The sequence below is a fragment of the Nicotiana attenuata genome, unplaced genomic scaffold (genome assembly GCF_001879085.1).
Source record: "Nicotiana attenuata strain UT unplaced genomic scaffold, NIATTr2, whole genome shotgun sequence".
Classification (NCBI taxonomy): domain Eukaryota; kingdom Viridiplantae; phylum Streptophyta; class Magnoliopsida; order Solanales; family Solanaceae; genus Nicotiana; species Nicotiana attenuata.
In genome coordinates this window covers 102,369-117,503 of record NW_017672272.1, presented here as the reverse complement: position 1 = coordinate 117,503, position 15,135 = coordinate 102,369, and the positions used below count along the sequence as shown (strand labels likewise).

General features: G+C 34.8%; 2 protein-coding genes across 5 annotated transcripts; one reads left to right on the top strand and one right to left on the bottom strand.

Moving 5' to 3' along the window:
• Positions 1-5,479: 5,479 nt before the first annotated feature.
• On the top strand, positions 5,480-10,671 carry LOC109212548 (UMP-CMP kinase 3). Of its 3 annotated transcripts, none has more exons than XM_019376198.1 (10): positions 5,480-5,708; positions 6,852-6,918; positions 7,580-7,631; positions 8,432-8,549; positions 8,853-9,009; positions 9,115-9,195; positions 9,352-9,459; positions 9,632-9,703; positions 10,229-10,280; positions 10,448-10,671. In XM_019376198.1, exons 1-9 carry the CDS (start codon positions 5,515-5,517, stop codon positions 10,238-10,240), a joined length of 861 nt encoding a protein of 286 aa, XP_019231743.1. In that variant the 5' UTR covers positions 5,480-5,514; the 3' UTR covers positions 10,241-10,280; positions 10,448-10,671. The 3 variants fall into 3 exon arrangements, with proteins under 3 accessions (XP_019231743.1, XP_019231745.1, XP_019231744.1); XM_019376200.1 differs by lacking the exon at positions 5,480-5,708 and adding an exon at positions 5,725-5,786; XM_019376199.1 differs by lacking the exons at positions 5,480-5,708; positions 6,852-6,918 and adding an exon at positions 7,124-7,313.
• A 450-nt stretch (positions 10,672-11,121) lies between these two features.
• On the bottom strand, positions 11,122-14,077 carry LOC109212549 (50S ribosomal protein L18). 2 transcript variants are annotated; one of them, XM_019376202.1, is made up of 2 exons: positions 13,691-14,077; positions 11,122-11,625 (listed from the first exon to the last, which is right to left on the bottom strand). In XM_019376202.1, exons 1-2 carry the CDS (start codon positions 13,880-13,882, stop codon positions 11,233-11,235), a joined length of 585 nt encoding a protein of 194 aa, XP_019231747.1. In that variant the 5' UTR covers positions 13,883-14,077; the 3' UTR covers positions 11,122-11,232. The 2 variants fall into 2 exon arrangements, with proteins under 2 accessions (XP_019231747.1, XP_019231746.1); XM_019376201.1 differs by having other exon boundaries at positions 11,122-11,628; positions 13,691-14,068.
• Positions 14,078-15,135: the final 1,058 nt, after the last annotated feature.

Sequence of the window (15,135 nt, the reverse complement as noted above, 5' to 3'; positions counted from 1 at the left end):
TGAAGTACACAATAAGAATCATTTAGTATAAGAAGCTTCTAATTTAATTTTCGCCATTGACATTTCCTTCTAAGAGATGCTACTCATCTTAGGTGAATTAAAGTTTGAACGTAACCACCGACTAACCGACACTTAGGGATAGTTTGACATGTGAGATAAGGGATAAACAATCCTGATTAGATGCATGTAACGATCCGACTGGTCGTTTTGAGCAATTTCGTCCGGTTCGGCAGTTTGAGATTACGAGCAGCTTCATATTATGTGTATCGACTTGCGTGCGCAGTCTAGGCGTGAAACCGGAAAGCTTTTATGTAAAAATATGAAAAATATAGTAATTTCTAGAGTTAAAATTTGGTTTTTAGTTGACTTTGGTCAATATTTTTGGTAAACGGACCCGGATCTGTATTCTGACGATCCCGGGAGGTGCGCGGTAAAATATGGGACTTGGGCGTATGCCCGGAATTGAATTCCGAGGTCCCTAGCCTTAGAAAACAATTTTTGAAGAAAATTGTTGTGCTGGTTTTTAAAGAAAATAAAGAAATAAATTAATGTTTGAACTCGTTGGTATCGGGCCCGTATTTTGGTTCCGGAGCCCGATACAAGTTTGTTATGATATTTAAGTCCTATCTGTGAAATTTGGTGAGAATCGGAATTGATCTGACGTGATTTGGACGTCCGGTTGAAAAGTTAGAAAATCATGAGTTTTGAGGTTAAATTCATAGTTTCTGATGTTATTTTGATGATTTGATCGCACGAGCAAGTTCGTATGATATTTTTAGACTTGCGTGCATGTTTGATTTGGAGCCCCGAAGGCTCGGGTGAGTTCCGAATTGGTTCCGGAATGATTTTTGGCCTAGTCTTTGATTTCTGGTTCTGGTGTCATCGCATTTGCGATGTATTGGCCGCAAATGCGACAGCCGCAATTGCGAAGCAGCCATTGCATTTGCGAGGTCTGAGCTGCTGGGCAGAGTTCGCATTTGCGAAGGACTGCCGCATTTGCGAAAGCCCCTCCTTCGCATTTGCGAAGATTTTATCGCAAATACGACCTTAGCAAGGTAATTCCGAGCTTCGCATTTGCGAACCCAGTGTCGCAAATGCGACATCTGCAACCTGCTAAAAGCTGAGTATTTCGAGTTTTTGCTCATTTTTCATATTTTTGAACCCTAACTCCGAGAATGGGCGATTTTGAGAGAAGATTTTCATACCAAATCATTGGGTAAGTTTCTCTTATCAATTTCCAACTATATTTTGTGATTATATCTTAGTTTTAACATCAAATTCATGAGAATCTAAAGGAAAATTTGGGGAAAATTGTGAAATCTTTCAAAAATGTAAAATGATGATTTGAATGAACAAATGGTATCGGAATTTGATAATTTTTGTATGGGTGAACTCGTAGCGGAATGGGTGTTCGGTTTTTGTAAATTTTGTCGGGTTCCGAGGTGCGGGTCCGGGGAGTTAACTTTTGTTGACTTTTTACAAATTGTATAAGAATCATAGTTTTGTTAATTAAAATTGTTTTCTCTTGCATTGGTTGATGTATTCAAGTCGTTTTTGGCTAGATTGAGCCGGGCATTGATGAATTGGTAAAGGAAAAAGCTAAATTGAGTATTGAATTGGCCGGATTGAGGTAAGTATCTTGCCTAACCTTGTGGTGGGGGACTTCCCCTTAGGAGTTGAGTCTTCTATGCTATTTGTAGTTCATGCACGCGAGGTGACGAGTGTGTGCTCGGACTTATTTGTGGGAAAATTTGCCTTTAGGATTCTTAGGTCCTTATGTTCGTTATGTGGGAAGTAATCCGTTATGATTGAGTTTCCTAATTGCTTAACTTACCTCTATATGCTCCATACGATGTTGTTAGCTTTCCTCTAACTCTTACTTGTTACTTGCCCTTTATTTGCCTTAATTGAAGTGATTGTTCTCCTTATTATTTCGTTATCTCTTAATTGTGAATTCCTCTATGACCCCGTGTATATATGCTATGTGTCCAAATTTTTGTGGTTGCCGGTCTAGTTATCACGTGCTTATTATGTCTTGTTTTTTTGTTAAGGTTATTGCGCTTCTTGATTTTTTCGTGGGTCTTACATTGTGACTATTGTGATTCTTATTATGTACTATTTATGCTTAAATTGATGATTGTTCATGTTGGACAAGTCTTATGATATTTTCTTGGTATTTGACCATTGTTGAGTATTGACTCAAGTTGAGATTTATTTTGTGAAGGTAACTGTAGCAACGAGATTGGTTATAGCTGATTCCCTTGCCGGGACGTATTTGTTTCTATTGTTGATTTCCTTGCCGAGTGTATTTGTTTCTATTGTTTATTCCCTTGCTGCGATGTTGTTGTTTCTACTGTTTGGGTGAGGAAAGAGTGATAAAGCACGAAGGGTGATGCCGTGCACATTTACATTTATATTGATGCATATGGTGAGGAAGAGAGATAAAGCACGAAGGGTGATGCCGCGCACATTTATATTATTCATATGGTGAGGAAGAGTGATAAAGCACGAAGGGTGATGCCGTGCACATTTATATTATTCGTATGGTGAGGAAGAGTGATAAAGCACGAAGGGTGATGCCGTGCACATTTACATTTATATTGATGCATATGGTGAGGAAGAGAGATAAAACACGAAGGGTGATGCATGCACATTTATATTATTCATATGGTGAGGAAGAGTGATAAAGCACGAAGGGTGATGCCGTACACATTTATATTATTCGTATCTTGAGGAAGAGTGATAAAGCACGAAGGTGATGCCGCGCACATTTACATTGATATTGATTGCATGGTGAGGATTGAGAGTTAAAGCACGAAGGGTGATGCCGTGCACTTTCTGTTTGCTGTGTTTATTTGTTGTTGTCAAATAAAGTGTTTTAACTGTTTAGATTCCTTTACTGCTGTGATCCTTTGTGTTGGAACCCTTAGTGTTTTCAATACCTCGCCGTATATATATATATATATATATATATATATATATATATATATATATATATATATATATAATAATATATATATATATATATATATATATATATATATATATATAATATATATATATATATATATATATATATATATTTCAATACTTCAAATTTCAATAATTGTTACATTTTTTTAATTCAATTAGTTTCTCAACTAAATTTCCTAAAACCGTCTGAGGTTGTATTTTACTTAAAAAGGAATCTCTACTAAGTTGTAATTTATTAAATCCCATGTTAAAGGTAATAATTCATTCGATGTTATATTTTAAATTGAAAATGATACTTTCTTTATTCAAATGATTTCTAAAAATAACTTCATCTTTTCTTGCTGAGTTCCTAATTGGTTTAGAAGCTGTACTCCACTTTATGTTATGTAAATGAGACTCATGAAACATCTTAATTGCATTAGTTATTGGTCCTATGTACTGAGTAACATGAGAACGTTGTTGTATAAAGTGAGACAAAATATATGGGCACAAGGTGCCGGGTGTGCTAAAGGTTTGGAAGTTGAGGTTATGATATGAGTTATCGAGTTCTGAGATGGCTGGGGTTGTGCACCAGAAACAATAAGATTGATTGAGTTGGCACTATCTTCCATACTTGAATTCATTCTACTTCTCTGTGTTTCAGCTATGTTTGTGTTGATTTATTTGGTTGTTTTTTTGTTTCCATCCGAGTTTCCTTTTATTATTTCGACTGTTTGTAGATTGATTTATCCCTGCTGTTGATATTATTTCGTTACCTTTATCTTGATATTTATTATCATATCCTGTTTAATCTGTCTGACCAGTAGGTGTCTTGACTGTTCCTCGTCACTACCCATCGAGGTTAGTCTTGATACTTACTGGGCACCGCTGTGGTGTGCTCATACTATACTTCTGTACATTTTTTTGTACAGATCCTGGTATTCGATCGATTGTAGCTGTGCGGATCGTTGCGGTGGAGACTTAAGGTAAACCTGCTGTAGCGTTCGCAGGTCTCGGAGTCACCTTCAATTGTACTTATTTTCATATGTTCCTTTTGTTTCGGAACAATGATGTATTTGTTTTATATAATTACTCTTAGAAAGACTTATGACTTGTACCACCGGTTTTGGAAATTATAATCTGTTCAGAGTAATTTAATTTAAAGTTAGTAAATATCAATGTTATTTCAGTTAATGTTAGGCTTACCTAGTTTAGAGACTAGGTGCCATCACGACTCCTTCTGAGGGATTTTTGGGTCGTAACAATGCAAGATTATTTTATCACGCGTTTAGTTAAATATTTAAATTCAAAATTAATAATTTTGGGATTAGTTAATCTCACAATTAGGTATTATTCTTTCCCACATTAAGGATATTATAATAATTTCAGGATTAATTAATCCCCGAAAAAATACTAAAATGACAAAGATGACGTTCTTCGAGGCTTTTCCACAAAGTTTTTTTTAACAATCCAGGGTTAAAATTAGAAATAAAAGTTTATCTCAACTTATTTGGTGTACACCAAACGTATATTTATATTACACCACGTATATCTCACTTTTAGTCCAATGAACAAATATCTTTCAATAAAAATATGTTTATTAAATAATTTTATTATTATTTAATCACCATATTATAATCTTAATATTATAATCTCGGGATAACCTGTAATCCTACCAAATAATACCTTAAAATTTAGTAATATCTATGGAACTTTTTAATATACTAGACATGCCTCTAATTCTAACGGTATTGTTTTTCTTCTTCTTTTTTGTCTGATCTTTTAATATAATGGAAAAATAGAAAAATAGTTTTAAAGGAAAAGGATTCTCCGTAAATTCAAGTTTGTGCTTGCATTTTATTTTGTTATGTTAAGCTTTTTTCCACAATTTACAATGTGGAGGTAATAATTTTTATTTTGAAAAACCTAGCTAAGGAACTTAGCAAAAAGCCAAACATGGCCTTTCTCCACGTACCATTAAATTAAGGATATTAGCATATCTTTAGTTTATACCAAAAAGAAGAAAACAAAGGGAAAGAAACAAGTGTAAAGTACCTATCATGGAGTCATGAGCATAAACAGAATTTTATAATTAAAAATAAATATAAGACACATGAGATTGTCTATTTGAAGAATGAACGGTAGCTAGCAGATTTATTTTCTTATTTTAGGCTCCGATTCTCGTACAACCACCTTTATTTCCCCAACCAACAAACCACTTCCAAAATTAATACACAAACACTCCTATTTAAAAATACATTCTCCTTTTTAGTTTATGCATATGATTTTAAGATTAGTAAATATTGTACTTAATTCATAATCCAATACAGATTCATGATTTAAACTTGAAAAGTTCTTTTTTTAACTAATTATAATTTTAAAATATTTGGTTTAAATTTTAATAATTATATATTTATTTATTTATACTTCGCGTAAAAAATAGAATAACTTATTTTCTACTATTGTTATATAAATTCCAAAAATGTCTACAGCAAAATTATAGATTAGTCAATTTACTTAAAAAAAATAAAAAATAAAGAGAGAGAGAGAGAGAGGAAACAAATGGACGCAACATGTGGAGTAAGAAAGAAAAAGGGAAGAGAGTTACCATTCAAAATTGCTTCCCCCAATTCTTCAGCTACTCCTTATTTCTTTTGGGCTATAAATAAATCAGACGCACGCTACCGACCTCTACGCATCACATTCCCTCCATATTTCTGCCTTCGCTATTTTTCAAGCTTCTTCTTCTACCTTCAGTAAGCTTCAGATCTCGCTTTCTCCTATCCACCCTTTCCCGATCTATGCTTTGATTGATCTAATTACTCGTTCATCTGGTGAATTTCAACCTTGCATTGCTCAGTTTTCGCTGTTTTTTTTCTCTGTACTTTATTTAAGCTATTTACGTGTTCTTTTTGGCTCTGATCCGCGTGGATTTTCGTTTGTGTACACTTGATTTGAGCATCGGTTGTTTTATCTAGCTTAATGTTCTTCGTTTCGGAAGTCTTGAGATCAGCTTTTGTATTTTGGCGCTATTTTTGCTTTGATCTGAGTATGAATTTGGTTGTTTTTTTTCTCTAGTTATGATTTTTGGTTTTACTTGAATTGATCTCTTGCAATTTCATTTCGTTTGCGTGTGCTTGATCTTCCACTGATTGTTTTATTTAGCTCAATGTTGAAAGTTTTGATTTTTGCTTCGAAAATTTTGCTCTTTTCTATTTTTTATTTTGCTTTGATCTGAGTAGGATTTGGTTGTTATGTCAGTAACGGTTTAGTTTTAATTGAATCGATCTCTTTGAATTTCAATGGTGGAGTGTATCGGACAAATTTTGGTGACTCTTCTTCTAGGGTAGTGCTAGAAATGCTGCCATTTTATCGAGGCTTGTAAATCATTAGGCTGGTATTTTTGGAATCTGTGCAAGCAAGAATAAACTCATGCTAAACCGAGTGCATGTACATGCTTAAAGCTTCAAGTTTTACATTGTTACTTTTTGTGGAGACATTGTGGCTGACTGCAAAAGCTTCTCTTTTTCGCTCTATCAATTGGATCTTGTTTTAATTAGCCACTGTAGTATTTGAAGCCTATTAATGTGAGCACGTTCAATTTTCTTTTGTGATCTGACACTGGAATATATTAATTGATATTGGCCAAATATTCTAGCATCCTATCTCTAACTCTTATTGTGATAAGAGAAATGAAAGCAGGCTAAATCTTGTATTTTTAGTTCCTCGATGTGTACGTACAGTCCTTTCCTTCAAGGGATTACCCCCCCCCCCCCCCCCCCTTTATTTTAGGGTCAGTATCGTCTTTCTTTGCTGCCTTTCCCTTTGTTTTGTGAGGTCCTATTCACTTACTTCAAACATAGAAGAATGTACATGTAACATTTTTGTTCTTTCTGCAGACAATTTCGTAAGACCAAGCCAAGTTACCAGACATCCATGGGGACTGTTGTCGATTCTTCTAACCAGGTATCTTTTTTCATAAATATTCTTAGTACCTTGATTATTGGTGTTAGCTCACAATTTGGATGAGTTCTGATTCTGATATTATCTAAGCATCTGGAATCTGAATAAAGTGAAATGCTTTCTTTACTAGCAGACATTATTGGAGGATGCTTGACATTTAAGCTATCACTATCTTTTCTATTATATACCTGGAGTTCCAAAAAAAAAAAAAACCAAGGTAAAAGCTAGCATAAAAAATATGAGGTTTAGAGGCTTTAAATAGTAGAGTTGTGGTGTCCATTTCTGGTGTCTTACAATAGATGGGGCTACAGCAATTGCACTGTGAATTTAGATACCAATTTTCTAGATTTGCAGCATGCATGCACGAACACCGACACCAAGGAAGAGCGGCAATAAGGGTCCAACTCCCATTCCTTCTCTGAAATTTTAAAATTTGTGAAGAGTTCTCATATACTTCTATGGATTTTTGTCGAGAGGAATTAATTATATTATCTTAAAAACATTACTTTGGAGTTTGGAATATAAAAAAATTTCCCCTACTCAAGTTACCACCTCCACTCTTCATAAATAGTATAACTATCAATGAATTCTGCTCCTGCACAGTATCATGCAGATGCCACATGCTCCTTAGATTGATATTCTTTTTTCCAATTATGAATTGCAGGGAGCAGGAAGCCTGCCAACCAACAAGAAGGTCTCTGTTATTTTTGTTCTAGGTGAGTTTTTCAACATTAACATCACATGATTTTGTGGCATCCTCGATACAGCACCTCATAGTATGGCAAAAGTATTTTGCCTATATGTAGTTGATGTGAGGATGAGAGATGGAACTCATTGGATAATCATATATTTGCCATTGTAGTAGTTATCCGATCAACATGTTCACTTAGTGTTACCTCTAATACCAATTAATATGCAACCTTTAGGGTTTAACTTTTAGGCTGTAAGAGCCACAAGTGTATAACTCCTTTGTTCAAACCATCATAGTCCATTTATTAGATTAATTCACGATTGGCTGAACGACCATTAGGATCCTTTGGGCTTTTACATCCAGTTTTGATCAAAATGAAACAGGAAGCTATATTGAAGGATGGTTGTAAAAGCCATATCAGATTGACTGGTTGGAACAGTTACTACTCTAGTTTATATTGTGAAGATAGAAATGATATTCGGACGTAATGGGCTTCATTTTTGTGATTATTTACATTATAGTTAACAGAAGGAGGGTTTTTTAATTATTTGATACGTGGGGGTTACGGAAGAAAACCTGTAAGGAAGGTATATCTAGTATACTCTTTGCTAGTTGCTCCACTTCTTCTTTATCCTCTCGATCAAGAAAGAATTTGTCTGTGAATTATGAATTAAATTTTATTAGGAAATTACGATGCAACCTGTATGGATTTGTGGATCCAATACACATCCTCATTGGACATAGCATATTTGTTGATGCAATCTATACCCTTCATAGGGATTTTTATCTTGAGCTAAGATTTGTTTTCCCTATTAACATGGACAGGTGGCCCAGGCAGTGGTAAGGGCACCCAGTGTGCTAATATTGTTGAAAACTTTGGGTACACCCATCTAAGTGCTGGTGATCTTCTCCGAGCAGAAATAAAATCTGGTTCAGAGAACGGGTAGGATATCTGTGTTTCGATTGTGTTGCTTTATCTTTTTCCGTACTTATTACCCTTGGTAGTTTCAACCAGCATTTTGTATAGTAGATCAATAGCCGTTTGTTAAGTTGCATTATCCTTTTGTTTTTAGTTCAATAGCTGGTTCAAGCAATGTTTATTGCACACAAAGGATTACTCTTCAGCACCATGGTTTAAATGTGGTTCATAGAGTTTAAACTGTACTAGTTTTGTTTGTATTTCATCGTATTCCGAGAATTGCTCATTGTATCAGCATTGTAAACTGTTCATTTCACATATGTACAGGACGATGATTTCAAACATGATTAAAGAAGGGAAAATTGTACCATCAGAGGTAACAATTAAGCTTCTCCAACGAGCAATTCAGGAAAATGGGAACGACAAATTTCTTATTGATGGTTTCCCTCGCAATGAGGAGAACCGTGCAGCTTTTGAGTCAGTTGTGAGTTCCTCAGTACACCCTCTTTTAGCTGCATCTTGATAATTCATAATTCTCCTATTCAGTTGAGAGTTGTTAAAATTTTGACTTTCTCACTATGTTTTCCAGACTGGAATTGAGCCTGAGTTTGTGCTCTTCTTTGATTGTCCTGAAGAAGAGATGGAGAGACGTCTTTTGGGTCGGAACCAGGTTAGACATATAATTTCTTGGTAGAAGACTTCTCCCCGTGTTTACAATTCTTTGAGCTTTTATGCTATTCTTGTTTCTTCTTTGTTAATTTTCTTTTCTAGCTTCTTTTTTTGTTTGTTTGGTCTTCTTCTCATGAACTTTGATTTCTTTCTATAGGGAAGAGAAGATGATAATATTGATACAATAAGGAAGCGATTCAAGGTTTTCCTGGAATCTAGTTTACCTGTTATTGAATATTACAACTCCAAGGGGAAGGTTCGAAAGGTACTGTTTTATTTTTCAGTCTCGTTACTGCCTTCCCGCACACACACTGACACACACACACACACACAAGAGAGAGAGAGAGAGAGAGAGAGAGAGAGAGAGAGAGAGAGAGAGAGAGAGAGAGACCGAGACCCTGCATATTAAACTGAAGTTGACATCTTTTTTTCTTCAGATTGATGCTGCGAAGCCTGTTGGAGAAGTATTTGAAGCAGTTAAAGCTGTTTTTGCCCCAACTGTTGAGAAGGTAAAGTAATAATATGATGGTATGGCGAAAGTTACAAGGATGTTAAGACCTTCAACTTGCATGGAAAAGGATATCTAGTGTACGTGACGTAATTTGGGAAGTAAATGTCGTGTGATGCAAATACCCTTATGCAGAACTAGATCTTTTTTATGTTATGAGATCAGTGTAAACTAACACCTAGGTAGTGATAATCATATGAACTTGTTTAACTGATGCTGGGGATTACTGTTAATTATCTATGATTCTTGTCATACAATTGTTCAAACATTTTCTTCACTGTTTTGATTATGTGGAGCATTATTTGATTCATAATGCTTGGGGTGGTTAAGTTTGCTCATAAACTTTGCCTTATCTAGGACGAATCTCTCCATATATAATCGAGTATGTAGATGATTCAAACTGTCATCGGCTGTTACTTAAGCTCATAATATGAGCATATTTTCAGTTTATTTGTCCAAAATAATTAAATTTTGATTCTGCATATTCTCTCTGGAATTTCATACAGATCCTTTTTGTATGTTACAGGTTGCTGCCTAGGAGTGTATTGGTAGAGCGGCATCATGCTTAAGTATTAATGGTAATTGAGAACTCTAAACATGGACTTTATTGTGTTACTTGTTTATCACCGACTTTTCCTGAGATATGTAGAGCTTTGCATGGGTTGCAATGTATGATTTGTTTCTCATCTGAATTGGTTTTAATGTTGACTAACCTTCTCTTATTACAACGTTCCATTTTCTCCAGGTATACCAGTATTGTTTGCATTTTGGTGCTTGCTATGCGTCTTCAGCAAGGCGATGTATCTTTATAGATTCTACTTTTATAGAAGTTTATGGCAAAAATTTCTTTTTCTTTCTTCCGATTTTTGTTCTTATGAAGGAACAAATGCTGTATTATTGGCATATTGCCTTTGTATTATCATTGTCGAGACTGAATTTTTATAATGAGATTATAAGAGTTTCTCTCTCTCTCTCTCTCTCTTTCTCTCACACACGCACGCGCACACACATATTTGGGCCTTTCGTGAACGATTAAGATTTGGGACTTAACGTGTGGTAAGTAGTGATAGACCTAACACTAAATATGCTTTTACATCATCCCATTCCCCCGCTAGAAATAATAAGAAATGTTTTTCTTTTATACAGGAGAACAAGTTGTTGCTTCTGGTGTCGAAAAAATGAGTTTTTTTCTTGGAAGACTTGTTCTTAGAATATAAAATTTTAGTTTTGGGAAAACAAAAACTACTGTTTTTTAGCTTTTATAGAACGATCAAGTTCTTCAAACTCAGTAGCATTAATTGGCTAACTGGACGTGCACCATTCTCATTTGCTCAAATATAATGGTGTTAGTCCCTATAAAGGTCAAATCCGCGAGACCTCTGGTCCTGGGATTTTCAGTACCACAATAATAGAACAATCTTTTGGCAAATAAATCTATCACATGCTATAAAGACGAGCTCTGAAGAATACAGGAGACGTATGGATTCTAACAGTTGGGAATAACTGATACTAAAATACAGAAGGTGAATTTTAAACAAATATGATGCCATTTTCTTGGATAGTGTCAAGAATAATCCCAAGTCTACCTTCTATTCGCTCATTCCTCCCGGGCTCATATGCAATGGCGTAGACATCAGCCTCTTTTGATCGCTCTGCAATCAACTTGCCTATCACCCTGGCAGCGTTGTTGTCAGTAAGGGAAGGCAATGAGTTCCTTAAGTCTTTCGCATTTGTGGTAGCAACAGAGATCACCTTGCTGGTTCCTCGATGCATTACTTTTGCATGGATAAATCGTTTTGAAAAGAAAATGTTTAGTAAAAAAGGTCTCAAATACATATCCGTCCTTTGTTTCCATGATTTCCTGTTAGGCCTTTTTGCAGCTTCACTCCGCGATCTTCTTGTCCATGCAGCCTCAATAACAAACTTCTACAAAAAAACAAAAAACAAGTACATTCTCAAATGACGCATGAAAGATCTACTCATGCTGCAGTTTCTAAGTCCTATTGTTTGTTTCTATCTGTTATCCATGCTAAGCTAGGATATAATCATGTACAGAGAAGACATGCCAGACAACAATAATACTTTCAGAAATTGTACATTGTATGTATACCTCACATTTTGATCCGAACTCATCTCTTGTTAGTACAAGCATATTATCCGACCAACAACAACAACAAACCCAGTGTAATTCCACAAGTGGGATTTGGGGAGGTAGTGTGTACCCAGACCTTACCCTTACCTTGAGAAAATAGAGAGGCTGTTGCCGATAGAGAAAAACGTTTTTCACAGATAAGAAGCTTCACAACTTCAAACATTCTTGCCTTTTCATATCTTTATTTAAAGAAAACGAAAAGCAAGAATCTTGTCTGCGAACCATGAATGATTCAAAAAGATATGTACTTGACTACTTGCAGAAAAAAAATCAAGTAGCCATGTTCTAGGCTATTAGGTAAGCAATGATAAAACACCAATGGATACATTTCCGAAGTCAATTACAGATTTTTTAAAAAGCCAGATAAAGAACATTCAAATTTACCTCACATGACCGATCACTATCTTATACTCAACTCTTAGAAGTTACTTCCAAAAATCAGCACATCTGTTTAAAAATTAAGTTATAAAGAGAATTGTGGCAATAACGTGTTTGCCGCCGTTTTCTCCAAATCCATCCAATACAGAGAACAAAGGTAAGTCTTCCATACTCTATTAAGCATGTGACAGCAGAACCATTCCTATAATGTGGTTTTAGGTTTTTCATTCCCCATGCTTGATTAATGGGGAGACAATTGTTTGTTTGTATGATCCAAAAGCATCACTATATAGCACCTATACTTAGATCTAGAAGTTACTTTCCAAAAATCAGCACATCTGTTCAAAAATTAAGTAATAAAGAGAAGAACGGCACATGTATCTGAACTAAGTACAATATAAGTTCAATGAAGAGATTTAAAACATTGATCAAATACTCGGAGAGGAAACCTTTGCATGTGAATACTGCTTTCCGGAGTATAATTGCAGGTGAAGATGACAGAAACAAAATACCAAACAAGTTAAAGGTGAGATAGTGAACAAAACTACCATGAGTTTTCCACAAATTGTCTCTATCCTAAAGCAATGTCAACAAAATTAAGTTGCCAATTCTGAAACTCAGAGTATGAGAATCTTTTACGTTAACAGCTAAATCAAATGCAAATGCAATACCAATATGCCAAGCTAACCTTATGTCAAGATACATTAAAGCAGCGGTAAGCACTAAGCTACAATTTAAAAAAGTCTTAATAGATTAAGCAGATATATATATTCCAGTACTGGTCTAATAATTTTTACACGGATGAGGAACTTCATAGAACACTCTCCACTACGATCATGTGAAGATATTCAGACTGTTAAGAGTGCAAATAGCTGATGCTGAAAAGAAGGAAGATATTCAGCAACTGTTTCGACAATCCTTTTTTCACATCAATACGAAGGAGGTGCTATCCAATCAGAAACTTAGAATCCATAAGGGTCTCCAATGTCTAATTTGCTTGGAACAAACATTTAATATCTACGAGTTGCTTTCAGTACTTCTCAAATTGACAATTGAAAAATACGTCAGAAACCTAGATTTCATAAAAATCCAAACTTTCAAAAGGAACAATGGCATCTCAATCTGAATTTTTAAAACTGAACAATTATATGCCTATTCCTCAGCTAAGCCCCCCAAAAGTCCAGGCGGGGTGGGTGGAAGCAATCAGGATAAGGTCAATAATATTCACATTTCATTGCAACCTATTTTATAATATGGAGTTCAAATTTTATTTCTCAAGTAGTTTGATTATTCACTCTGTAAAGAAAATCATGAAATGTGTATACATATTGATTCTAATTAGAGCAAGAATTAATTACAGGACCAAGAAAATCCTCTAATAAAATAAATACTAGAAGAAAATTGAATAAACCAAGAATCATAAAATTGTGAAATAAGATGAAAAAAGAAGAAAGATACCTGGCGGAGAGAGAGATTAGAAGGGCACGGAATGGAAGAAACAGAAAGTTTGAGTTGGGGAAAAGAAGAAGACCATGAAAGGGAATTGGGTTTATCTCTGTACACAGATGGAAGCAATTCGGAGGAAAGGGAGAAACAGAGAGGTGCTACTGAAGAAGAAGAAGAAGAAGAAGAAAGGGAAGAAGTAGCCATTGTTTGTTGGTCTGAACAAGAATGACAGTTCTAATTCTTCAGTAAGGAAAAGGGGCTCTAATTAATAAGTATGCTGTTTGGTTTACTTTGTTCCAGGATAGGCCTATTCCGGTCTAAAGAACAAAAAAGCAAAAAGGATAGCATGATTATTACTCTACTTAAACTGGAAATATAGGTAATTTCATTGATTAGGATTTATTGTGTAAAGATGAGCTTTTAGGATGATAGGGCCATTTACAATTTGAACTTAAGCAAATGTCCCTACCCATTTTAATATATTTTTTTTTCATTTACTTTTCTTATATATTTTTCTGTGGCAATATAGAAGCCTACCTTTGCAAACCAAAATCAAATACTTTTCCTTTACAGTAGGAAAACTTCTCTGGAAAGACAAAACCCCTTCCTTTGGAAACCCTTCTCATCAATTTCAACGGAAAAAGTGTGTTGGCTTCTAAATCTCCATTTTTCTTGTGTTTTCTAGTCCTATTTGTTCTGCTATGTTTTATTTCTTGTCATTCTATTGCTTTTTAAAATCCCTTTTTCTTTTATCAATCAAATCACAAGAGATCGATGATAATGGAAGCTATTCTGGATGATATTACTTCTGGGTCGATGTCCAATGGAGATGAGGTTGAGTCATAAAAAGGTGACGAGGACAAACCGAAGGAGGAGACTGACGATGAACAATCAATGGAAAATGACGATAAGGACGAGCCAGAGAAAGATAGTGCAAAGGAGGAAACTGACGAAGAACAAACAACGGAAGATGACGATGGGGACGAGTTAGAGAAAGATAGTGCAGAGGAGGAAACTGACGAGGAACAAACAACAAAAGATGACGACGGGGACGAGTCAGAGAATGGTGGAGGAGGTGGAAGAGTGTGTGTGTATGTATGTATGTATGTATATATATATATATATATATATATATATATATATATATATATATATATATGATCTCTTATGTTTATTCTAATATCTCTTTTGTTTAAAGTTAATGATCTCTTATGTTTTGTTGTAAGATCTCTTATATAACTAGTTTAAAGTTTTTGCTAATTTACTGTTTTGAATTTTTAACTTTAACTAGTTAAAAGTGTTGTAAGATCTCTTATATAACTAGTTTAAAGTTTATATATAATCTCTTATGTTTATTTCTAATATCTCTTGTATTTAAAGTTAATGATCTCTTATATTTTGTTGTAAGATCTCTTATATATCTAGTTTAAAGTTTTTGCTAATATGCAATTGAATAT

What these genes read in the sequence shown, in the direction of transcription:
- LOC109212548 (XM_019376198.1), top strand. Translation starts at nt 5,515, where the DNA reads ATGGACGCAACATGTGGAGTAAGAAAGAAAAAGGGAAGAGAGTTACCA. An exon ending in TTGTCGATTCTTCTAACCAG is followed by an intron (nt 6,919 to 7,579) that starts GTATCTTTTTTC and finishes TATGAATTGCAG; the next exon opens with GGAGCAGGAAGCCTGCCAAC. An exon ending in AAATCTGGTTCAGAGAACGG is followed by an intron (nt 8,550 to 8,852) that starts GTAGGATATCTG and finishes ACATATGTACAG; the next exon opens with GACGATGATTTCAAACATGA.
- LOC109212549 (XM_019376201.1), bottom strand. Translation starts at nt 13,882, where the DNA reads ATGGCTACTTCTTCCCTTTCTTCTTCTTCTTCTTCTTCTTCAGTAGCA. An exon ending in CTAATCTCTCTCTCCGCCAG is followed by an intron (nt 11,629 to 13,690) that starts GTATCTTTCTTC and finishes GTTTTTTTGTAG; the next exon opens with AAGTTTGTTATTGAGGCTGC.